The sequence below is a fragment of the Macaca fascicularis genome, chromosome 15 (assembly GCF_037993035.2).
Source record: "Macaca fascicularis isolate 582-1 chromosome 15, T2T-MFA8v1.1".
NCBI lineage: Eukaryota > Metazoa > Chordata > Mammalia > Primates > Cercopithecidae > Macaca > Macaca fascicularis.
In genome coordinates, this window is record NC_088389.1 from 92,046,466 (window position 1) to 92,072,110 (window position 25,645).

The 25,645-nt window shown below is 37.3% G+C and overlaps 1 protein-coding gene across 21 annotated transcripts in view; it reads right to left on the reverse strand.

Annotated features, from left to right (window-relative positions):
* The window catches only part of KDM4C (lysine demethylase 4C), a 417,412-nt gene that overhangs the window by 190,980 nt on the left and 200,787 nt on the right, over positions 1-25,645 (reverse strand). For 20 of the 21 annotated variants that reach the window (XR_012424704.1, XR_010581569.1, XR_010581570.1 and 17 more), the window contains 3 exons: positions 6,675-6,868; positions 3,346-3,584; positions 1,080-1,402 (listed from right to left, as the gene is read on the reverse strand). Coding sequence is in view for 13 of the 21 variants with exons in the window: in XM_074017509.1 (XP_073873610.1) it covers positions 1,080-1,402; positions 3,346-3,584; positions 6,675-6,868 (756 nt within the window). In the remaining 8 variants the exon portion in view is untranslated. Of the gene's footprint in view, positions 1-1,079; positions 1,403-3,345; positions 3,585-5,898; positions 5,941-6,674; positions 6,869-25,645 lie in introns of those variants that run through there. The other variant, XM_065530582.2, reaches the window with a different exon arrangement.

Consider the following 25,645-nt stretch of genomic DNA (forward strand, 5'->3'; position numbering starts at 1 on the left):
AGATATACAATTGTACATAAAAAGATAAACGCTATTGGGTCAAATCAGAAAAGTAGATTTAATTAACATTTTGCGACTGATGAGAAGCAGGGTATTCAAAGCTGCTATCCTTATACAACCTCCCTTGCTCCTACTCAGGGACACAAAGACCTGTTTTGAGTTGAAACGAGCAGGAGCAGTGTCTGTTCTGCAGCCAGCGCAACTTGTCAGTTCAAACAATTACTCCTTCCTCATCCACTTGAATTCCCTAATCAAGGTTGGATACATCAAAAAAAGTACTGAATTCTGACAATTGCTACAGACAGTCCTAGCTCCCCTGATCCACTCTTATGGCTACATGGACAGTTTCTACTGAATATGGAATATTAATACTGCACAAGGACAATATTGTACAATTTTCCAAAAAGTCACAATGGGAAGCTAAATAACACAGAGGGGTCTTTCCTCAGAGGCAGAGACCTCTTTCGAGGAGGGGGCAGGACAAGAAAGGTCACCCTGGTCCTGAGATTCAGGGTCCATGAGGAAAGAGTAAGAAGAAAGCACGACCAGGTGAGTCCTGACACTGAAACAGAAGCTGTGGGAAGGCTGGGACCAGGAGGAATTAACTATTAGCAGAAAGTAGTCAGTGCCCAGCAGGTGAATTCTTCTGCAAGTGACAGAACAATTCTGTAATCTTTACTGTATCAATGTCAATATGACTGTGACTTTGTACTATAGTATTCTAAGACGGTAGCATTGGGAGAAACTGAGTAAAGGGTACAAAGAATCACTGTGCACTATTTCCCACAAATGCATATGAATCTACAATTACCTCAAAATAAAGAGTTCAATTTTTTAACAAAAAAAGAAAACCAAGCATCGACACGTGGCCATAAGCTGCGTGTGCTGAATTATCACTATGTGAGCCACAGCTCACAGAAGGCTTACCTCCCAGTTACTGAATGAATATGATTAAGACCCACAAATGTAAAATGTTATTTATCTGTGCCCTAAAGGAGGATTTCAGTGCACAGAATGTTGTTTTCAAAATGTGCTCTCACCATATAATGAATATGGTAAAAATGGATATTGCCACATACACTGGGGACTTTGAAGCCATTTCTCTCTCCACTGGGGACCGCTGGGATTTCCCCAGGTTCAAGGCCATTCCCATGGCTCTCCACATCACTCTCTTCTTCCTCTGTTAACACATCATTACTCTCTGACACTGATGAGCATGACTGAGGTGACTTTGGCCATGAAAGCTTGGGTGGGTCTGATTTCTCGGGCTTCTCATAACCACTAGATAATGGAATGGAATCATCAGCCTCACTGAGTATAGAAGGTACACTTCTATATGCATAAGCTTTGTCATCCTCAGTTTTTATGTCTTCTGTTACAGATGTACTTAAGCAGCTGTTTCCTGAGGATAAAACAGAAGACTGTTAATAAATCTTGCATTGTATTATTACGAAGTAGAATTAGTAAATTATTCCCAACTGATTCCATATCTTACACACACATGCATACGCATGCACACACACATACATGCACACACACAAAACAAGCCTCATTTGTACCCAAACATACTAGCTCTGATTCTGAACAATCCAGTTCTTCTACTTAAGTATTATGCCAGGGTTCAAAACCTGGAGATCAATGTGCAAAGAACCATAGAGTGACAGAACTAATGAAATTGAGGGCCCTTAGGCAAAACCATCCAGCAATTCATAAACTGGCTAATTAAACATAGTGTAAGAGAAAGCATGATGAGGGGCCGGGCACGGTGGCTCACATGTGTAATCCCAGCACTTCGGGAGGCCAAGGCAGGTAGATCACTTGAGGCCAGAAGTTCGAGATCAGCCGGGCCAACATGGCGAAACCCCAGCTCTACTAAAAATATAAAAATTAGTTGGGCATGGTGGCGCACACCTGTGGTCCCAGCTACTTAGGAGGCTGAGGCAAGAAAATTGCTTGAACCTGGGAGGCAGAGGTTTCAGTGAGCTAAGATTGTGCCACAGCACTCCAGCCTGGGTGACAGAGAGAGAGTCTGTCTCAAAAAAAAAAAAAAAAAAAAAAAAAAAGGACCATAATGAAATATCCATATGTATTGCCTAACTCTCTTTTCTGCATCTGTTGTAATTCCCTTCGCTACCTTCTCTACCTTGCTATCTCGTATCCATTCATCGAAACTCAATTCAGATATCACCTTTGCCAAGGAACCTTGGCTCTCCAGCTTTTGTGTGTTTGAAGTCCTTCCTTGGTAAACCAGCAACATCCTAAGCGATCTCTATAATGCTACTTACCACACTGGATTGTAATTATGTGGTTATTTGCCTAGCTCTCCACCAAAACATAAACTCATTTTTTTAAAGTTCTGTGGTTTCAACTCTATCCACGCAGCTATTTCAAGAGCAAAGGCAATGACGCTGGAGAAGCAGCTGAGGACCAGTTCAGGACTATATGAGGACTTTTTCTTTTATTGTAGGTGGAATAATACTAAGAAGATGGTAGTGAGAAGACCTAAGCTTTTTTCTTTTAAAGGATCACTCTGATGGTCACCTGGAGAACTGACTAGCTGGCGTGACTACAGCTGACACTCCTGAATAAGAAGGAAGCAATTGCTGCAGTCGTCCAGGCAAGAGCAATGGTGCCATGAGTGAGGGGGAAGCAGTAGAGGGAGTCAGATTCTGGCAGAGTGGGGAATCCCATGAGGAAGGATTTACAGGATGAGAGGTATGAGAGGAACACAGGAATTAGCATGATTATTACGAGACAAAAACTCCAACAAATATGAAAGAGGCAAATCATTAAAGCACTTTCAGAAAAATATGCTACCAAAGGGAGAAAAGGCAAAGTAGCTGAGATTTTTAGACAATTGCTTTAGTACAGAAGAGAAGTGAGGGGACTATACATGTCATTTCACTAGGTTGACTTTTTATTATTGTTGTTGTTCTTAAAACCTTGATCTTTATTTTCTTCTTAAGTCGAAAGCTAAGAATCTACAAAGAATTATCAATAATTGGTTTTCTCTACTCATGTGAATTCAAAAGAAGCCTTCCAAAAACGTATATTGTAAATTGAGTTGCACTAAAAAAAATAATAATAATCATTTTAGTCTCTTCTTTTTTATTAAACCAAATAGGCACTGCTGGCTGCTTGTCTCACAATTCTGCGACACACAGCAGTGAGGCTTTGTATAATATCCCCTGGGACTCTTGGTTGAGTTACCCCATGACTTTGGGTATATTATTGATTAAGCTATGTGGACTAGTCAGATACTTGTCATAGTGAACATCGGTTTAAGACATCTGATCATCAACCACCTACTACTTATATGTGAAACATAATCAACCATCTTCTCACCTGAGAGTTTGATATGATCTGATAAATTCTGATCCACCTGCATCCTGCTAGCAGAGGACTCTTCTTCTGAAGGTGCTTCTGTGTTCCTCAGCTTCGCTGCTGCTTCTGACTTTTCACTGACCTTGAGGTCATCTGTGCCTGAGTCGGGGTTAGGGACCTCTGCCCCATCGACTTCAGCTGACACTTCCTCTTCCTCCTCAGCCTTAGGCCTTTTAGAGGTAGACCTAGCACACTGGAAGCTGTCAACAAGAGAAGCAGTGGTCAGAGCGGGATGTCTGCAATGGATATGAAAAACACATCCCAATATAAATGTCATTTTCACTTGCTTAAAGAAGGAAAAAACTGACATTGTTAATCACTATGCCAAGTCAATGTTCACAACTGAGAGATTAAATTTGAAATCAAAATCTTAAGAACAATTCTCAGATCAATCAATAAAATTTTAAAATTCACACAACTGTTAATAATTGATTATTAAACATTATTTTGAAAGAGGGCCATTGCTAAACTTTTGTAGCAACGTTTTAAAAGTCTGAAAATAAAAATAAAGTAAAAAATGTTGAAATGAGAGAGAAATAAAATCAATCAATAAAATATTTAGATAATGAAGAAAATAAATGAAAAATCAGGATATCCTGTAAGGCTAGTGCTAAAAGTAAATTTTTTATATTTCAAGGTAAACCACTGACTACTTTTCATTTAGTTTTGTATAATTATCAGGTATGTATGAAAATAGTTCAAATTAAATGTCAATTCATCAACAGCTAAAGGATTTAAAACAGAAACAAGGCTAACTGGTACGTGGTTGTGGGTGTGGGTGCGGGTGGGGGTGGGGGTGGGTGTGGGGGTGTGTGTGTGTGTGTGTGTTTCATAAAGACACTGTCTCACTATATTGCCCAGGGTGGTCTAGAACTCCTGGCCTCAAGTGATCCTCCCTCACTAGACTTCCAAAGTGCTGGGATAACAGGCATGAGCCACCACATTCAGCCTAATTTTATGTATTTAACATCATACATCAACATACTATTTTCAGAGTGAACACAATTTTTATCTTCTTCCTCTCTATTTTCCAGCTAGTCACTTGATAGCTTTGGCATATATGCTTTTTACATATGAAACAAACACTCCTAACAACTAGGAACAATTACAAATCAACTCAAAGCAACAGTGTCCAAAACACACCCATATGTATTACACACACCCGAGAAACTACCACAGGACTAAGCACTGTACGATGTCAGAGATTGCAGAGAATAGGGTGGCCAGCGATAACCTATATAAATCAGCTTTCCCTGCTGCTGATGGCAGTAACAGTAGTAGTACTGTCATCACCATCATCACTTTTGTTGCAAATCCATGCATTGGCTGATGTGGGAAAATCTCAACATTATAAACAGTGTAGTACGTGTGGAAAAAAAGAAGGCTGACATGTGCTTGAGACGTCAATGAATCATTTCCTTCATCAGACTTCCCTAAATGGGATATTTCCAAAGGGAGATCAATAATCTCTAAATATCAAGCCACAAGGCTGAGCATATTAAACAAGCCCATAGTCAGGCTTTCTAACTAGGTAAGCAAGTTCCATTGATTATTTGAACCTACTGACAAGCATTTCAATCTCTTCAAGTGTCATAAATCTATGGTCTCTATCAACCCAAAAGGCCCACTGTGGTTAATAACTGGAAACCAAGTCATACACCTAATGAAAATATTGTGTTTTCCATCCACTAAAGAACAATGTTCAAGATGTTCTACTGGTATGTATTCTGAACTCAGGATTGGATACTGCCTCCTTCCAATGCTGGGTTCTTTCGTGCTATGAATTAACACATTTATCAAAGACACTGACTGTCCAAATTAGTATTTCTCAAACTCTTCTTGAATGTAACACACAGTGAGTTATACATTTCAGATAGTGGCACTACATACCACAGACACACATACTCACACGTCATGAGTGAATATTTGCCCTTACCACAGAGGAAGCACTACAATCGTTTTTATTCTATTTTACCACCTCATTTTAAAATGTTGGTCCTGACCTACTAACAAACACACTGACAATCATTGCGGTAAACTATAGGGTGAAATATCAACACCTGAGTTAGTTTTGCACCTCAGGTCTAGCTCTTACAAAATGCCGAAGTTTGGCTCCATGTTGGTTCTTTCACTCACTACCATTTTAAATTAGCAGAAAATAAATATCAGGGAAAAGAAAAGACAGAAAATAAGCATCATAAGTCTGGGCAAAGATGTAAAATTATGGTGTTACTTAGTTAATATCAAAAAAGTGGAAACACTCTACAGGGGATAAAATACATGCAGGCATTAAAAATTATGTTGCAGCAAATCAATCAGTTACATGAAAAAAACACTCAAAACTCATCATCAGATTGTTAATAGAGCATGGCCCCAGATTTGGAAAGATATATAATATTCATAAAATACATAATAAATATATAGGTAAAGGATATATACAAAATGTTAACACTGGTTATCTCTGGATAGTGAGGTTATGAGTGATATGGGATTCCTTCATTATTCTTTTCCTTATTTTACAAATTTCCTCCAATGCACAAATATTACTTTTATAATCTGAAAGAAAAACAATGAGTAATATTGAAGAGGAAAATTTAATATAAAATTGGAAAACATAAGAGCCTTAAAAGGTAGCCTAAGGACCTGAGCAATACAACACACACCCTATTCAATAGGTTTTAAAACAACAAGATGCCCACAGCAGATCTAAAAGCTTTTGAAATGATCCTGGCCACAAAGACGGAATGGAAAATAAAGTTCACAAGGATAAGCATGTTTCAGAAATGCCATGTGCTGTGTTTTACATCTTATGAAAGAATAAAACCAAGTGCATAAAATGTAGCAAAATATAAGCATCTAGATGAGAGTAGTAGCTCGGATGTTGGACAAATGAAGATGACCACTAAAGCCAAAAAGCAAAACGGTGGCAAAATGAAAAAGTGGAAAATCAAGTTATTGATTAACATATGGAAATGCACAGAAAGGAACAATACAGACATAAAATACATTCATGTAAGTGGTCTAACAAATTCTATATTGTTCTATTTGCCATGTACAGCAACTTCAGGAATATTCTCAAACAAAATAAATATACATCTCTTCCTATATTGTATTTATTACACATCTAACAATTAAAAATAATTTGTGTCACATTTTCAGAAAGGTATTAAGTTACAATGAATAAATAGAAAAAGCAAGTAGATTGCCTTTGAGAACACCACATCCAATGACTCATTTTAACTGAGAAAACACTACAGACAAGGAGCGTCAGTGGGGTGAGGGGTCATTACCTCCGGGATGCTTTTCTTACTTTCCTCCTTCTCTGCAGCCATGCTTTTACTTCAGGGGTGGATGCTGGAGTAGGCTTCGTGTGATCAATGGTATATATATCCTTTCCTTGTTTCCACAGCTGATACCTGTCTGGCTGAAATTTCCTCACAAAGATATCCATTGAAATTTTCACCATGTCTTTCCTGCAAGTGCACTGAAACACAACCGGGTTGGAGAGTGTTAAATGTTTCACTAACTATACAGTAACACAGAGTTGGTCCTTGAACACACCATCCATGAATACTTAGTCACTACATAATGGAGGATAATGCATTACATCATCAAACATTCAGTGGGTGATAAACCCAATTTCTTCTGAATAGAGATAAGAATCTATATATTCACATTTGTAATGTGGTTATAATGGTTTGTGGACCTCATAGGTAACTATGTACCAAGAAAAACTAAAAGGAAAGAGTGCTCATTTGGAAGCATGTCTGCAATGGAAAGATTATCTGCCCATCACAATGATGTGTCAATGAACTGAGCACTAAAAGGTCTATAAAGCTGAAAACCTGGGTTGTCAACAAATAAAACAACCCAATGAATGTGTGATTAGAATACTTTAACCAATGAGTTGAGATAAATTTACTCCAAGATATATTTTGTTATATTTATGGTTATTAACAAACTGTCATAAGGTAACCCAAAATTAGGAGCAAATGAATAGCCTTTTCTACATCACATTACATACAACATCCAATACCATTAACAACAACAACAAACATATCCACTAAAATGAAGACATGGGGTAAAGGTGAGAAGTTCAAAGAAAAAATTATTTTGATCTACTATGCCTTTAATGCTCATGAATACATAGTTATCAGTCACATCTTATTAACCAAGTTTTCTATAAAGACTTCACACAAAGTTTTATCAGGTCTAGGCCAACACTAAGCAACAGGGAAGTTATCATTCAAATGGTGGTGCATAAATAATCTCCAAGATTTAACTGATACACCTTGACAATCCCTAACATACCTGGTAACAGACTGACTGAACAGTTTTGACACAATAAGACTTTAGATATCTTGGTGATACAATTATGACCTCCATGCAAATTAATTCCAAAGTCTTAATAATATCCAAACCCAAACTCCCACCACAGAGTTCTCATCCTAATGACCATTACATTCAAAATACCTAAACTCAATGTCTTCAACTGCAAACCACACTGTCTATACCAAATGATACCACAGTTCTATTCTCCTACATTCATAGTCCACATTTCCTAGACACTCCCTACGCCTTCACCCCTAAAAATTCAGCCTTGTCTCCATATACAGTGTCTCCTGTCTCAATTCCTTCTGCCAGCATCCTTGCAGCTGCACTGCCTTGAATCCTAGCATAGAAGGCTAATTTCCCTGCCTGTCATTTCTCCTAACAATAATCCATCATTATAGCTGTTACTTTCATCTCCCCCAAATATCTTACAATCTTTCATTCCTGAGTTCAATAAGGTGTAATCACCTGGCTTTTCCTTTAGAATAAGGTCTAAATTTATGAGCCTGGCATTAAGGGTTCCAAGATTCTACTCCACCAATGAGATTTTCCGGTTTCTCTCCCGCAGCAAGTCAACATGAATATTCCTCTTCAACCCAAGTCATGGGAGCCCAAATGCCCCATATGCTTCATTACTTCAGTATTTTCCTCCTACCACACCACCTTCCTGCATACTAGTCTGCTATCCAGCAAAACTTCATCCTTAGCTCTGACTATAAACTGTCCCAACTGTTCCTCTGAACCTAATACTATTTATCTACACCGCTGCTTTCTATTATTGGTTACGTATAATGAGGGTTCGAAGTTATCTTGCTATAATTATCTTGCCACTGGAATATAGAAAATGAGGGTCCTGAGAAAGTGAAAGATATTTTGGATTAAGATGTAATCTATTGACAAAAGCGGAAAAAAAGCTTGGACTTATAACAAGAAACTTTCTTCAAGTGTTACTAAGATTGCTTCACAAAGAAAAAATAAACAGTGAACAAAGTGATGCTCCCCATTTTAATGAGCTAATGTAGGCCTGATCATGATTACAATTGTTAACATCCCTAGGGCAGATAAGCTGGTGAGGTACAGAACACTATTTCTGAGGAAAGTGTCTCAGAAAAAAAACCTTTGACTTGATTAATATTCATCTTGTTTGCTCAGATGATGCTACGAAGCCTAAACAGAAACAGCAGATAAGCCATGGTCAAAGAGGAGGTTGCTCAGAGACTGGAGGATGGTATTGCTAGACAAACTTGCTGAACAGATTAGGCATGTGACTCATGGATCCAATCAAGCATGTCAGCAGAAGCCAGGAACAGAGAACGTGGTTATCCAGGAAAGAGCTGTGCAGGACCATCTTGCTTGATGGTTGGATGTCCATGAACTGCACAGAAGACTGACAAGGATTTTGAGACTTTTATACCGGCAGAAATGCTGCCGGCCTGAACTGAAAGGACCAGAGACAGGAAAAAATAAAGGAACGACTCCAAGGACAGAGCCACAAACGCAGAACGACTGAGTCAACAGAACCTCATTGGGCCATTACAACAGCCCTAACAAACTACCCTTCAGGAGGTACAGAAACACGCCACCCTGTGTCTTAAGATTTGTTATTTGAGGATTAAATCAACCAGAAAACCCACCTACACTAAATTTTTCTAAATGACCTAAATCCACCAACAATTACAATCTCAGTAACGGTATAAAAGATAATATAAAAAGGTAAGTTTACACCTTTAAAGTTTATTTGGAATTATTATGCAATGGAAGATGGGAAAAAGATAACACCATATCAATTTGCTGAGAAACTGTAAAACCCATGATGCAAATAGTGTTTAGAAGACTGGATTCAAACTCCAGCTTCAACACTGACAAGCTACGAAATCTTCAACAGCTTCTTTAACCTCTCTGTGCCTCAGTTCCCCCATCTGAAAAACTGGGAGGAACAGTGGTAACTATCCTCATGGGGCTGATAATAGAATTGGCTTATACAAATTGCTTTTTAGTATTCTGACCACAAGAACATAGAGGTTTCTAGTGTTATCTTATTTTGCCTTACCGAAAAAGTGGAAGCAACAAACGAAATAAGAATCAGAATACTGCATCTAACAAATGGTCTTAAGGGTCAAGGGGAAGTAAGTGCATGGTGCTTCTGAAGAATCAAACAGAAGGAGCAATCCCAGACTTCTAGGAGATTGAGAAAATCCTAGAGGACTGGGCCATTGTCACGGGAGAGGTGAGAGCAGTGTACCTCAAGTTCCTGTTTGTATCCTATGTTGCAACCAGACTCAACTCCATGGCTTCACATCTAGAGCAAACAACTGAAACTGGAGGCCCAGAAGATGACAGGCATTAATGAGAGGAAACGCCCATAACATGAATTAACACTGCCCAGGTGTTCAAGGTAGGATGCTGCAAGGTAAAATAAGATGGAGGCAGGGGTTCGACTCATGTGACTTCTTCGTTCTCCACTGTATTTAAAAAACAAAATAGGCCTCCTTTTAACATAAGAGCTTAGTATTACATGGCAACATGTATGTGGTTTTGGGAGACATGAAATAATATCCACTTGAATCTCAGGATTGAAGAATAACTTTCAGAACATACCGGGGAAAAGTTCCTTTCTTGTTTACATAATATAAAACTCTAGTGAATTTCAAACATATCATATCATAACCTAAAGAGGATATTTAAAATTTAAAGAGAATTACTGTCTTTCATAGAAAAGTGTTAATTTTCCAACAATTATGAAAAGAATCCAATGTAGAAGATGAATTAGATTTGTTGAACAGGACAATCATAAAGAAGGGAGGAGCCAATGGCAAACTCTTATTTTGAAGATTTAAATATGTCCAAATGACACTAGGCGCGTGGGTATAACCTGTAGTCCCAGAACTTTGGGAGGCCAAGGCAGGTGGATGGCTTGATCCCAGGAGTTCTAGACCAGCCTGGGAAACATGTTGAAACCCCGTTTCTACTAAAAATACAAACATTAATCTCATAACCCAGTCTCAAAAACAAATAAGCCCAAATGAAACACATATTGTTGTCTTCTGGTGATGCACGAGTAGATACCATACCTTTAGATCTATCCTATCCTGTCCTATCCTTTAGATCTGAAATACTGTCCTTTAGAGTAGCCACCAAAAATGTATTTACCGATAAAAATGACTTATGCCAAAAAAAAAAAAAAAAATCAAACAACATATTGCTATTTCCTTAAGAAATGGGAATGGATAATTTAAAAAGCAAAAGTTAGTTTTAAACACCCTAAATTTTTAAATCAAACTCCAGCCTCCCCTCTCCCAAAAATGTTATTGCTCTTGAAGGTTATCAGCTAATTATCTCTGAGGCACAAATTACATTAGATCAGAACTACAGAATGAAAAAGGCATCTATTCTATATTCTATCCAACACAAAGCAAATGTGCCTGACATCCTCCAATATATAAGGTATAAAAACATGGGACTGTGTATAAAATTTTAAAATGCAAAATGTTCAATGAAATTGCAATTCACTGGCTTTAAGAACCCAACAGTTTATATGTTATTAACACAAGTTGCCCTCTGAATAGTACTATACATATAATATTATGAACAAATGGAAGAGACATTCGATATTTCATTATTTTCTAACAACCTTAATGTTAGTGAAGAAAATAAGAATTAAGAATGTATTAACAATCATTTCTAATTTGTATTATGACTTCATAATTCATAATTATTCATCATTTCTTTCTTCATTATTTCTATATTAAGAAGTAACAAAGCACTGCTAAGTGTCAGGAATCAAAGTAACCTCTTATTTAACCAAGAATACGTCTGGTGGTGGTAACTAATAGGGCCAAAATCATTAATTAGGCCTGACATGTAATTTTATTCTAGCTCCTCAGACCACACTCTCATAATCACGTAGATCTGTGCAAGTTCAGATATGTTAGTCTAAAAAAAAAAAAAAAAAAAAGTGTAATACCCTAACTGAATTATTTTATTTTTGAGACACGGTCTCACTTTGTCACCCAGGCTGGAGTACAGTGGCGCAATCTCAGCTCACTGCAATCTCCCCCTCCCTGGTTCAAGCGATTCTCCTGCCTCAGCCTCCCAAGTAGCTGGGATCACAGGGCATGTGCCACCACTCTCGGCTGATTTTTGTATTTTTAGTAGAGACGGGGTTTTGCTATGTTAGCCAAGCTGGTCTCAAACTCCTAACCTCAGGTGATCCACCTGCCTCGCCCAAAGCGGTGGGATTACAGGCGTGAGCCACTGGGCCTGGCCCTGAATTTCTTACTTTATTTCTAATGAACCATTATTGTGAATTATCTCAGATACCTTGCCCCATCTGACCTTCCTACACCACTCTATTCTTAACCATGAGCATGCAAACAGTGTCTGTCTTATAGAGAAGTATATTCTAGGTGCCTAAAGAGTCCCTTAAAAATATTTGTTAAATAACCTTAAAAAAAAAATGTAAGGAAACAGAGACAGGCTCGGAGGATACACATTAATCAGTCCAAGGTCACATACCTAATAAGTAACAGAGATTTTGCTAGAATCAAATCTAGCAGTTCTATACTCTTACCCAATCTACTGTGGAAATTCCAAAACAAAACCACATTCAATACATATAACATGTTTTATAATTTAAATGGCCACATTTTTCCATCTCAATCTTCTTTATCTATGACCCATAGCCAAACTGAAATTGTAGCTGCAAATAAACGTCCGAGACTCATTATATTTGCTTTCTATGCATGATATCATGCTGTGTTGATAGAGTTTAACCAGCCTAGCTAACAATTTTCCAAAATAAGTTTCCTTCCCTCCTCCCACTTCTAATAGGTTCAGATTAATTTCTCTGGAATATGTGCAGGCTTCATTGTGCCAGGATATGTCTCCCTTATAAAGTAAGGCAATTATAAAGTAATTTAAGGTATGGGACTAGAAACTCAATCTTTCTGACCCATGAGAGCACTGTTCACATAGACAAAAACTATGCAAAAAGAAGGGGAATGGATTCAAACAGTTTGCTCCAGGGTCTCCAAAAGATTCTGTGGAAATTATTTTTAGAATTTCTGCTTCTCAACACTTAGCTGAATATCTGACAGAAAGGTTGTGGAAGTTCAGAGTTACAGATATTAAACAATCCACTCCTGCTGTGCCATGTAAAACAGCATGAAATTGAACTCTTTAGTATTCAGTGGTAGATAAAGTTATTTTGTTCTGAATTCATGCACTCCATGCCACAGTTTATACAGATGATAAATCTGAGGAAGATCAGATAAAAATAGGGCTTGTCACACTCTTAGAGATCTAAATTCTTTATAAACATAAATATTTGTATGAGTCTACATGATCATATATGAAAGCAGACAGGCAGGGTGTGGTGGCTCACGCCTAGAATCCCAGCACTTTTGGAGGTCGAGGTGGGCAGATCACCTGAGGTCAGGAGTTTGAGACCAGCCTGGCCAACATGGTGAAACTCTGTCTCTACTAAAAATACAAAAATTACCTGGGCATGGTGGCGCATGCCTGTAATCTCAGCTACTCGGGAAACAGGCAGGAGAATTGGCTCACTACAACCCAAGAGGCGAAGGTTGTAGTGAGCCAAGGTCGCACAACTGCACTCCAGACTGGATGACAGAGTAAGACACTGTCTCAAAAGAAAAAAAAAAAAAAAGCAGACAGAAATGGCACGGATGCATATTGTTGAATATAATGTTGTATGTAATCCTTCTCCTAAAATGTTTTTATTAAAATGTTCAGGTATACTGATTTCCTTGTTAGAGACTCTTTCAGATATTTCTTTTTAAATGACTAAGTTAATACAATTAGAAGGCATCCTGAACCCAGAATGAACCTTAGGAAGTAAGTCATCCACTTGAATCATCATATTCTAATTCATGGATAAGAAACTGAGGCACAAAAATGCTAACTGACTTGTTGGATGTCACAAGGATAGTAACTGGGGGAAAAAGGGGTTTAAGTCATGTGAGATTCAGTATCCTACCCACCAGCCTCTTTGGGTTTTCAATTTCGTAACCACTGAGTACACAGGAACATAATGAGTAATTTAAGGGGTCTGAATACAGAACTAGCTGTCTTACAGGTTTCACAATGCTGGCCGCCATTAAGTACCATCTGACTGATACTGAAGACATTTACCTTTTTCTACTTCTGCTGAATATGAGATAACACAGCATCTCCTGTCCTCTTCCATCTTTTCTGCACAAGTCAAACAGCAGTATGAACGTAGGTAAATATTAATGAGGAAATAATGTTTTAAAAGAAGGGAAGGGGCGAGGATGTTAATCAATAAGGAGAAAAAATTTAAAACTAGCTATGCATGCATAATAAAATACCCAGAAGAGAAGCTCTAGATAGTGTATCAAGGGTGCTCTCACTTGAGAGAAACAAAAATAACAATTTTCAAATAAACTCTAGGTTACCACATTTTTAAATGCTATATGTCATACTAATTTTGAGTGTGAGTCTCTAGAAAAAATGAAACCTTGATTTATTTAGCAGCCATGTTGAAAACAATAACCTGCACTCCATGTACTCTGATTATATGTCACCTGCCACCTGAAAACTCTGGTATTGTTCTTAAAGTGGGAAAATACCTAATGAAAGCTAACTAGACCAAGACAGTAATGCTTTTAGTCTATTTGATTTTCTAATGTTAACAATATGGTCAGGGGCTGGGTACAGTGGGGCTCACGCCTGGAATGCTAGCACTTTGGAAGGCCGACACAGGAAGATTTCTTGAGGCTGTAAGTTCAAGAGCAGCCTGGAAACAAAGCAAGACCCCGTATCTGGGGGAAAAAACAGCAGCAGAAATTTAACACTAAATAAGAAAAGGAAAACAATTCATGTTTTTGAAATAAAAATTTGACAATTCAATGACAAAACATACTTTTTCAGCCAAACTTCCCTATAAAAACAGTAGTACTATAAGTAAATAATTCAGCATCTCAGATTCACTTTACCTAGCAATCCCTGCCTTCCCTCTCAAGTATGACACTATGTCTGGCCCCGCTATTATATTTTCTCTGTTATTAGTTTCATGAAATGATTTAAAGTGGACAAAAGACAGATGTATTAAACTTGAATCAGAAAAAAAGCAAACAGAAGACAGAAAAACACACAATAGATTTAAGTGCTCTTACAATTTATCTCTAGCCAAATTTAAACATCATCAAACAGGAAGAATATGGAGAAACATTTCTTGAAAGAAGATTCATTATTATTCTAACAAATCAAAATGAGAAGAACAGGATTTAAATCAGTTTAAACCCAACAGGTATCCAACACGCAGAACTAACTCCCATGACTGTTACCATTAGCTGCCTAACATGAAACTCACAAATAGCAAAACAAAGCTGCGTTAAACCAGTCTGTGACGTGGTAAGAATAAAGCATGCCAACAATTTGGCAACATATACCAGAATGTTTAAAATATTTAACAGTCTTTTAAAATATGAATAACCTATGACCACAATTGGTGGCATTTTCCTAAGCAGATAATTTTGAATTAATATACAACTTAATTTTAACAACACACAGCTCATCTGCATTTATCAAATATCTCAAAATTAGAAAAAAAATTTCTGATACTCTTTTAAGAAAGTATGGTATAGCCATGTAAACCGATTTTATGGGAGAATATTTAATCATATGAAAACATATTACCATTAGGTAGAGAAAATGGGGTGTGTGTGTGTGTGTGTGTGTGTGTGTGTATTTTTTTTCTATTTTCACATGTGTAGATATGTATATCTACAAATATATATATATTTTTCACACATGTAGATATATATACACAAACACACACACACACACACACACACCCCTCTATTTTCACAAAATAGGAAATGGCTCCCCACTAAACAGATGGAGCGAGTAAGAGATCAACGTCTCTCTCTTGATTTCTCGCTGTCACTCTTGATCTTTCTATATTTATCTTAAACCAAAGGTGTTTTATTTTGAAACCCATTGTTATTTTCCCTTCAGATCACTTGTCACAATGTGTAATCATATTTTGTGTATTTTCTTAGTTCTCAGTTGTTTTCAGCACTAGAACCTACACTCGGTGAAGACAGGCATCAGGTCTGTTTTACCACTCAGTATCTGTCATCAGCACATAGTATATGCTCCATAAATATTAGCTGAATGATGGCTAGCCCACTAGAGTAATGCCAGCAATGTTAGAAACAAGTCAAAAATGAAAATTAACATCAAATGTTGACTCACCATATTTGAATTATTCAATAACTTCCCTCATTTCTATTTATGTAAGTTATTTTTAAATTAAATTACCTGATCATTGTGTAGAACCCTTGATTAGATGACCTTAAAGTATTACATTACTACGTGAGGGAAGTCTGCCTTAATTAATATCAAACATGTCATAAATATTAAGGAGCTTTATTTGCCCAGGAAATGACATTCATCTAGAAACTACAATACAGATTTCTAACTATGCATACACTTGTTAAGAAATTGGTTAATTCAAATAAAATGTAGAATCATCATTGATATAATGAATCATTAACAAGCTCTGGACAAAAGAATTCCTTGACTACCCGAGGGGCAAAGAGACTGCTGATAAAATCTAGAAAGTGATTTGGTATTATCAGGTGTATTTTTACTCTACAGAGATTCATTAATCAGTCCAAATGTTAAAACAGGCTACATAATAAATGCAGTTTTAATGATCTACATGTCCTCATATTCACAGGCACTTTTAATATATTTAAATCCAAACTGGAATAAATCAAAAAAGGAATCACAAATGCAGCTGAAATCAGCCCCATGTTCTGCCAAGCAGTAAAGACCCCTTTAAAACAATTCCATATTTCTAGAGCCAAAAAAAGCTCCACATTTGTATAACTTATATAATAATCACAGCAAAGATTACTCATCTATATGTGTAATAAGAAATCATTACACGGCTATAGTTTCACTTATTTCTTCAGATGTGGCTGCCTATTACAATCCATCTACTGTCACAAAAATTTTTTTTAATCTTTTTTTTTAAAAAAAGGAATGTGCTGTCACCACCAGTGCATAAATATAAGCTGCAGCAGCTATCCATTAAATCAAAATGCAAAACCCTTTCCTCAGGGGATCTGAAAGACCAAATTAAAAGGGAGAAGAGGGTAGAGGAGAAGGAACGATGGGTACGTTCCATGAGCTGTTGCTAAGAGGAGGAACCCTGGGGGCCAGACCGGGGTAGGGGTCAGGGTGGGGGGAGGTGGGAATATTGTTTTTTAAATAGCAATAAACAATTATCACATACCAATTCTGCTCATACTTTGTCTTTCCCTTTGTCCAAGAACACAGGAAATAAGTTGAAAATGGCTTCTCAACTATTCTAAGTCATCTTAGCCACAAAATTATCACACCTGATCCATATAATCTCTGTCCCAAGACTAAATTACAAGCCTTTCCTTCACAGCGCAAAATCATGAAGCCTATGCCACCACAAGCTCTAATTTCCCCTCTCTATGAAATGTATATTGGGAAGAAAACTAACAGGAAGTCCAGCACTTTAACCAAATATTAAATTACATCCATCTTCGGTTCAAATTTAATACTTGTGCCACAGCAGTATGTCCACAGTAACCAGCTATGAAGCATTCACTCTACAAATATTTTGGTGCCTAATGTGTCCCAACAGGTACAATTACAGTGACCAAGGTTCATAAGTAAGTAAACTACAAGAGGGAGGGCAGAAGTCTAAAAAGTTTTCAAAGTTCATCATTGGTTAAGTTTTGGGAAACCTAATGGGGCTATTTTATTCATAAGAAATCATTACTCATTATTTAATCTTTTCAAAAAATTTTACTGGAACCGATGTGGCTGAATTAAATGACAAAATTGCATCGCATGATTTGTTCCTAAGATTTCTCTTCATTAGGATGCTTTCTGACCAAAAGGAGCACCTTGATTGTCCCCCAAGCTCAGGCATGTAATTTAGGGAGGCTAGACTGGCCAAACATTCCATCCCAATGGCAACAGTGACTGGTTCAGACATGGGCACACGGCCCAAGCGACACCAACGGGTTCAGTGGGAATGTGTCGGTAGCTTGTTATCCTAGAGAAGCTAACAGTCATCTTTACCACAACACGGGAAACAACGGCCTGAGAAAGAAATCCATAGAGCAGCGAGTATGAAAAGAGATGTCAAGTAGGTAGTCCTGCATCCGGAAAATATTTACCCATAGGACCAGCTAAGGCAGAATCAATACACTTAATATTCATCTCTAAGTATATAACACTCAAAATAAATATTAAAATCGTCTCTGAACATAGAAAACAATTTTAAATAAAAACGGTCCTCCAGTCTGTTACTGGAAATGCATCTACAGTTGAAACCAGAGTGTAACAATTTGTATTTGACATATGAAAAAAACGGTTTTATAGTCAGCAAGGGATGGAATGGGTTATCAGGTAAGACAGTCATATGATGTGATCCAGGTATGGATGTAAAAGTTAAATTAACAAGACAATCAATAAAGGAACAGTATATATAAGGATCTGCCAAAACAGACTATTTACATTTCCATTTTTACATGTGTTCAAAACAATTAAAGTCAGTTAATATGCTTGGAATATCAGGTCTAAAAGTAAACAGATAAAATAACCCTATGTTCTTAATGTGGAGGCTTGATTTTTAGATAGCTGTTTAAACCAGCCACCATTTTAAATGTCAGTCAGAACATACAAAAAGGCCTTCAATATGAAAAGTTTATACATATAAAAATGCAATTCTGGCTCTACAGCGTTAAGAAATAAGTATCAAAATAGAATTAACAATTAACCCAGGCCGGGCACGATGGCTCAAGTCTATAATCCCAGCACTTTGGAAGGCAGAAACAGGAGGATCACTTGAGGTCAGGAGTTCGAGACCAGCCTGGCCAATATGGTGAAACTCCATCTCCACTACAAATATAAAAATTAGCCAGGTGTGGTGATCCGCGCCTGTGGCCCCAGCTACTCGAAAAGCTGAGGCACAAGAATCATATGAACCAGGAGGTGGAGGTTGCAGTGAGCCAAATCATGCCACTGCACTCCAGCTTGCATGACAGAGCAAGACTCTGTCTCAAAACACACACACACACACACACACACACACACACAATTAACTCAACAGAAGTTACATATTCCAATATCCCAGAACCAATATAAAAAATTTAAACACTCAATCTAAAACAGATTATTTTAAAAGCCCAATATAAAATACCATCTCACTTTAATACATAGATTCAAACAGTAATTTTAATAAAATGTCAAAAATACGACGTCCTATAACCACAGAGATATGAAATTATGAAGTACCTGAAAATGAATAACATAGGTCCAAAGATAATATTAAGTAACTGGCATTGAACTACAAAGGTTTTTGGAAGCCTATTTTCAAAGAACCCTCACTTTGGAATTATTCTAGCAGTTCCAACAAAGTAAACTTACAACTCAGAAGGGCAGAATTCAACTACTTTCCTTTTACATTCTTTCTTTATGAAACCATAAAATATGTGAAAACAGTTTAACTTAATTATTGTTTAACCACAGCAACATCAGAGAGAGCAGAGGTCCTCTCTCTGAGAAGACCTGACTAAGCAGAATACGAAGCTCCTGCAGCAGAGGCTGCATAAAAAAAAACTGCTTCCCCAAGAACCACCCAGCATACACAGAAATGGTAATCCTGGTCTCCTTTCCTCAATGGCAAATAATTGATGGCATTTCTTCATTTATTAAAAGTAATTTTTGTAGAGACAGGGACTGAACTATGTTACTCAGGCTACCCTCAAAATCCAAATCTCAAGTGAGGATATGAACAGACATTTCTCAAAAGAAGACATTCATGCAGCCAACAGACACACGAAAAAATGCTCATCATCATTGGCCATCAGAGAAATGCAAATCAAAACCACAATGAGACACCATCTCACACCAGTTAGAATGGCGATCATTAAAAAGTCAGGAAACAACAGGTGCTGGAGAGGATGTGGAGAAACAGGAACACTTTTACACTGTTGGTGGGACTGTAAACTAGTTCAACCTTTGTGGAAGACAGTGTGGCGGTTCCTCAAGGATCTAGAACTAGAAATACCATTTGATCCAGCAATCCCATTACTGGTTATATACCCAAAGGATTATAAATCATGCTGCTATAAGGACACATGCACACGTATGTTTATTGTGGCACTATTCACAATAGCAAAGACTTGGGACCAACCCAAATGTCCATCAATGACAGACTGGATTAAGAAACTGTGGCACATATACACCGTGGAATACTATGCAGTCATAAAAAAAGGATGAGTTCGTGTCCTTTTTGGCACATGGATGCAGCTGGAAACCATCATTCTCAGCAAACTATCGCAAGGACAGAAAACCAAACACCACATGTTCTCACTCATAGGTGGGAACTGAACAATGAAAACACTTGGACATGGGATGAGGAACATCATACACCTGGGAATGCCGTGGGGTTGGGGGAGGGGGAAGGAGAGGGATAGCATTAGAAGATATACCTAATGTAAATGATGAGTTAATGGGTGCAGCACACCAACATGGCATATGTACACATATGTAACAAACCTGCACATTGGGCACATGTACCCTAGAACTTAAAGTATAATTTTAAAAAGTAAATAAAATAAAATGACAATAAAGATTACAGAAAAAATAATAATAAAAATATTAACATTAGAGTTATGTTCTTAGCTTTCTAATAGTCAAAATTATTAGCTCCAACAGCTGGCAAATGAAGCTGCTTTCTAACCATTTTTGAAACATTCAAATACTCCTCTGCACTGAAGAATAGTTAATCTAGGAATAGTTGAAAAAGTGATAGCAAGAAACACAGGATTAAAAAAATGAAATGTGAGAGGGAACTATCAGGGTGGTAGAAACACCATCAAGTAGAAAAACATATAGATAGCTGTTAGGGGCCTTGAGGTAGTCTAAGAAGACTGAGAGGCAGGAAAAATGATGCTTCTCTGAAAGAATGTGCAGAAGACAGATGACAGGACACATTATAAGAGAAGGAATGGATCTCATAAGTTTAAACAGCAATGAAACCATCAGTATCAACTCAGATGTCCTGTCTCTCCACTGTTACCCCTCTGCTACATCCTGAATCTTCCTCTATATTGTTACCTCTGCTGAAAGATTATCATCGCCTTCCTGCACCAACTGCATTTATCTAGCTAACATGCTTCATATTTCACCTTAAATGCCCATAGACTAGGTCAGCTCCCCTACCACAAACAACTCAATGCCATGAATATGTGGCAAGATACTGGTCATAACTCGTTATCATTATTTCATAATGTCAGCCTCTGGGCTTCCTGTAAGAGGACAAAGATTGTGCTTATCCTGCATCACCGCAACTCCCAACCACAGTGGTCAATAAATATTTACTGCATGAATTAATAACCGAATAAAAAATGTGTCCATGAATATATTTCTAACAATTATTACTACTACTAAAAGCATTTGTCTAGTATTTTATTTTTTTATTTGCTTACTAAAAACTACTTGCTAAGAATCACTTTTTTAATCACTTTACAGTTTACTAAGTACTGACCACCGTTCTAAGTACACGACATTTAACAACTCAATCCTCAGAGGTTGGCATAATTATTATCCCCACATAACAGATGAGAAAGCCAACGCACAGAAAGATTAAGTAACTTGCTTAAGGTTCATGGTGGACACAAGATTCAAACCCAAGAAGCCTGATTCCACAATACATTACTGGCTCAAATTTTAATTTTAAACCAACTATATCAAATTAATGTCCATAAACAGCTTATATGTATCTTGTAAAATATTTATAGGTCTGAGATTTAACATTTTAGCTAGATATTTATCATACATGCATAATGAATTACAAAAAACATTAGTACTTGATTCTTGATATTGATTTCTTTTTTTAGTAATTGAGAAATTACATGAGATTTTTAAAATAAATACACAATTTAAAGTTTTCATGTTAACCACTGCATTTATGTATTATAATCCAAATGTCCGGAATAATTGCTGGATTAAGAAGAAATAAATCTGAGTCAGGGCTGTGACAGTCATTACAGCTGATGTCTTTTTTTTTTTTTCCTACTAATGGAACAAAGAAATATATCTTATTTTACAGAATCTATCATGTGGACTATAAAAAATTTACTACGTAAAAATGTAAATGCTGAAAACATGTATAGGATTATTTCTTCCTTTAATAAAATCATACTGATTAAAAAGAGCATTGTTCATACTTTGTTTAAAAATGAAACCATAAAGTGTTGACTTCATATGGCCTAATTATGTGATTACCTCAAAAGTTGAAAACTGCAATTATTCTTAACTCATTTGAACATTAATGAATTCACTGTCCAAAGGTCAGTTTGTGTTTCTGAACACTAGAAAACTGGGTAAGTTATCTACATTTCATCTCCAAATGCATTGGATATAATTTTTTCTTGAATTACTGCTAACTATATTAAACACTGCTACAAGAAGGGAGCTTAAACTATAATATGCTGTGTGCTGATCCAGGCTGTTGAGTATACAAAGTACAAGATAGATTTAAATGTATACATGCATGCCCAAATTCACTCCTATTGCTTTTTTCAATCAATCAATTTAATTCACTTTCTTCAAAATCATAGCCAATAGAGCCCCCTGGTGCTCCTCTTGTATCCCACTATGACTCCAGGATTCCTCACGACTCTGACATAAGTGCATAACGAAGTTAATGCTACCAAGCATAACCGACCCAGAAGCTGATTTATAAATGCACTTGTGAAGGCCAGCAGGCATTCCCTACAGTCTTTGATTTATACACGCACTCATTCAGTAGTACACAGAAATTGCATTAACAACATCCTTAAAACACCATGAGCTCATAGGGAAAAAAACTTTAAAATGATGGCAATTTCTATTGTGAAGATGCAATAATACGGAAAAATAATTATGACAATGAACAGATGACATAAAAGTAACAAAGCTAAATACCATCAAAGAGGTCACCATGTTTTTATTTTTGTTTTTGTTTGACAAGGCTACAGACCCTTTACCAAGCTTGTATATTACACTCACCTATTTGAATTTTGATAACAAGGATTACTATTATAAATAATTTTGAATTCAGTTAAGTCATAGTTTAAGACATTAGATATTTTTAAAAAATTTATACATTACTAATGAATTGTGATATGTATAAATACTATATTCTCTCTGATGAGAAATACTTACAATGTTACCTTCTTTATAAACAGAAAGTTTATGCACTCATTTTCTGACAGTTTATACAACCACTACTATCTCTGTCAGAAAGTAGGTGGATAACTTTCAGTACCTGCATCTAGTAAGGCACTAATATAAACACAAAGCACTATATATGTATGCAAGCCATCTGGATGTAATATGGTGTTTCTTTTCACCACCCCACGTTCAGTGCTGCACACATGTAGTAACATGATGGCAAGACTGTCCTCTATAATTATCACAGGATAATTATCAAGCCATCCTTTGCTATTTCTTGACTATTAAGCTATAGCAATAATTAACTTTTAAAATAAAGGACAAATAATTTTAGATATTGCCTTTAGTGAACAAATTTTGTCATATGTTTGCAAACTCACAATGCTGACATAACATAAACAAACTTGTGTGGCTATTCAAGAGGCACTACATGGTGTTTAAGTGTCAGCCTAAGAAAAAGAAAGTGAATTTGTGAGTGTCCTAGAAGCCACCTCTTGCTGTTCTCTATCACTGAACCCCATGTGGTTGATACATAGTCGACTGTTTCACAATGCGTATATGGATGTCACTTTTCTGTGTGGCTGTCCGTCTCCCACACTAGACTGTACTGCTCACTAGCCTAGTGGTTCTCAACTACAGGTGATTTTTGCTCCCTAGGGGATATTTGAGAATGCCTGGAGGCATTTCTAAAGATCAGGATGCTGCTAAAAATGACAATATTGCTGAAGCTGAGAATCTCTGCCCTGGGTCTAAGCAACTTGGGGAAAGAGACTACTGCCTACACAGGGTGGGCACTCAAATATGGGACAAATGGATGCACATGTACATGAAAATTTGTGTCAGTGTGAAATCATCTTTAAACCATCTTTCTCCCTATGACACTCTTTAAAGAACTTCCTTTTTCCCTACTTTCTATGACTATCTTTAAAGAGCTTCTTTTTTATAGGCCAGGCACGGTGACTCATCCCTGTAATCCCAGCATTTTGGGAGGCCAAGGCAGGAGGATTGCTTGAGCCCAGGAGTTTAAGACCAGCCTGAGAAACAAAGAGAGAGACCCCTAGATGAGTGTGCTGATGCAAGCTTATAGTTCCAGCTACTCAGGAGACTGGGGAAAGAGGATCGATCCCTTGAGCCCACGAGGTCCAGGCTGCAGTGACCTATGATAATGCCACTGTACTCCAGCCTGGGTGACAAAGAGAAAGACTCTGTATTTTTAAAAAAAAAAAAAAATTTAAAGAGCTTCCTTTTTTCCTTCTTTCCACTGCTTCACAGTCTTTGTGAAATGAAAGAGTATATGCATCTGTAATAAAATCAGGACTGCAGCAGTTCTGTCCTGGAGCAGAGAGGGAATGGGGAAAGGAATATTGGCCAAGCTTTCTCCATTGTGACTTGGGGAAGGTCTTGACCCCTAAGGAGTCTCTCAGGGACTTGGATCAGATGGCCTCTCAGACTTCCGCTTGGGAGGATTACTTTAATCGTTTCTGTATCTACAAGCATTCACTGGACATAACAGCTTTTCATACGGGCTACACAGTTGTTAGGATGGCAGTAGAGGCCCCTACAGTATTTTATACCACAGCTGTTGTCACTTTTGTAGTAACCATAATCTTAGGTCAGGCTTATATTTCATTTTAAGAGGCTTTAAATAAGAACATGCCTGGTGATAAATTAAGTTGACAGGCATTTCCTTTTATTACAACTGAAAGGAAGACATATATATCTGTCATGTTATTTGGTGTAAACAACTTATGAGTACAGTCATAATTCGCGTAGCCTAACTAGACAACAATTTCACAGAATTAACATGCCATGACTATATACTACAATTCACATACTCTTCATGAAGTTGTCTTATTAACTATAATATAGACTCTTAAACTGAAACAAATATATAGAATGACAGTAGATAAAAACTTCCCCAGTAAATCTTACCAGTGTAAAAACCTACCAGCTGGCTCTTGCAGTTGCTCAGAGTAAATATGTAGCCCCCATGTATCAGGTGGCACTATACTAAGATAACCACAAGCAAGACAGAGTGAGTACACTTAAAATATAATAGGCAGACAAAAGTTTAGAAATCATTCTTCAAGGCATATTCTCCAAAAGCCCCTGACAGGTACCACAGTCTAATATCTGAAGAAAATGACAGGGAGGCAAAGAAACAGACCAACACTTTAAAGAGTGAGGGGACTCTGACATCCACTCCTCTAACTATGGTCAAATAAAAGGTAACATCTGGGACTACATGGTGGGATGAGCCTTGGGGATTTCAAACAGACTATAAGACTACGAAGAAAACTGGGCTCTCTAGGGCTCCTCTTCTCACCTATTTCTTTTAAAAGTAGTTTCTGGGAGTAAATCTACATCAAGCTAAGTCATTTGGTCACTGGGTTCCTGGATATCTCTGAAAAAGGCAGAGAAAACTTGGGAAGGACTACAAATGTTATATTCTAGGCTCCAGGCTTTAAAAGGCGGGCATAAAAGGAACCTTAGGCTTTCCTTCTATTAACCCTACTATCTGCACTCTAATAATATTATCATAACATTACACATAGGCTGGGCACGGTGGTTCACGCCTGCAATCCCAACACTTTGGGAGGCCCAGGTGGGTGGATCGCTTGAGCCCAGGAGTTCGAGACCAGCCCATCTCTATGAAAAACACAAAAATCAG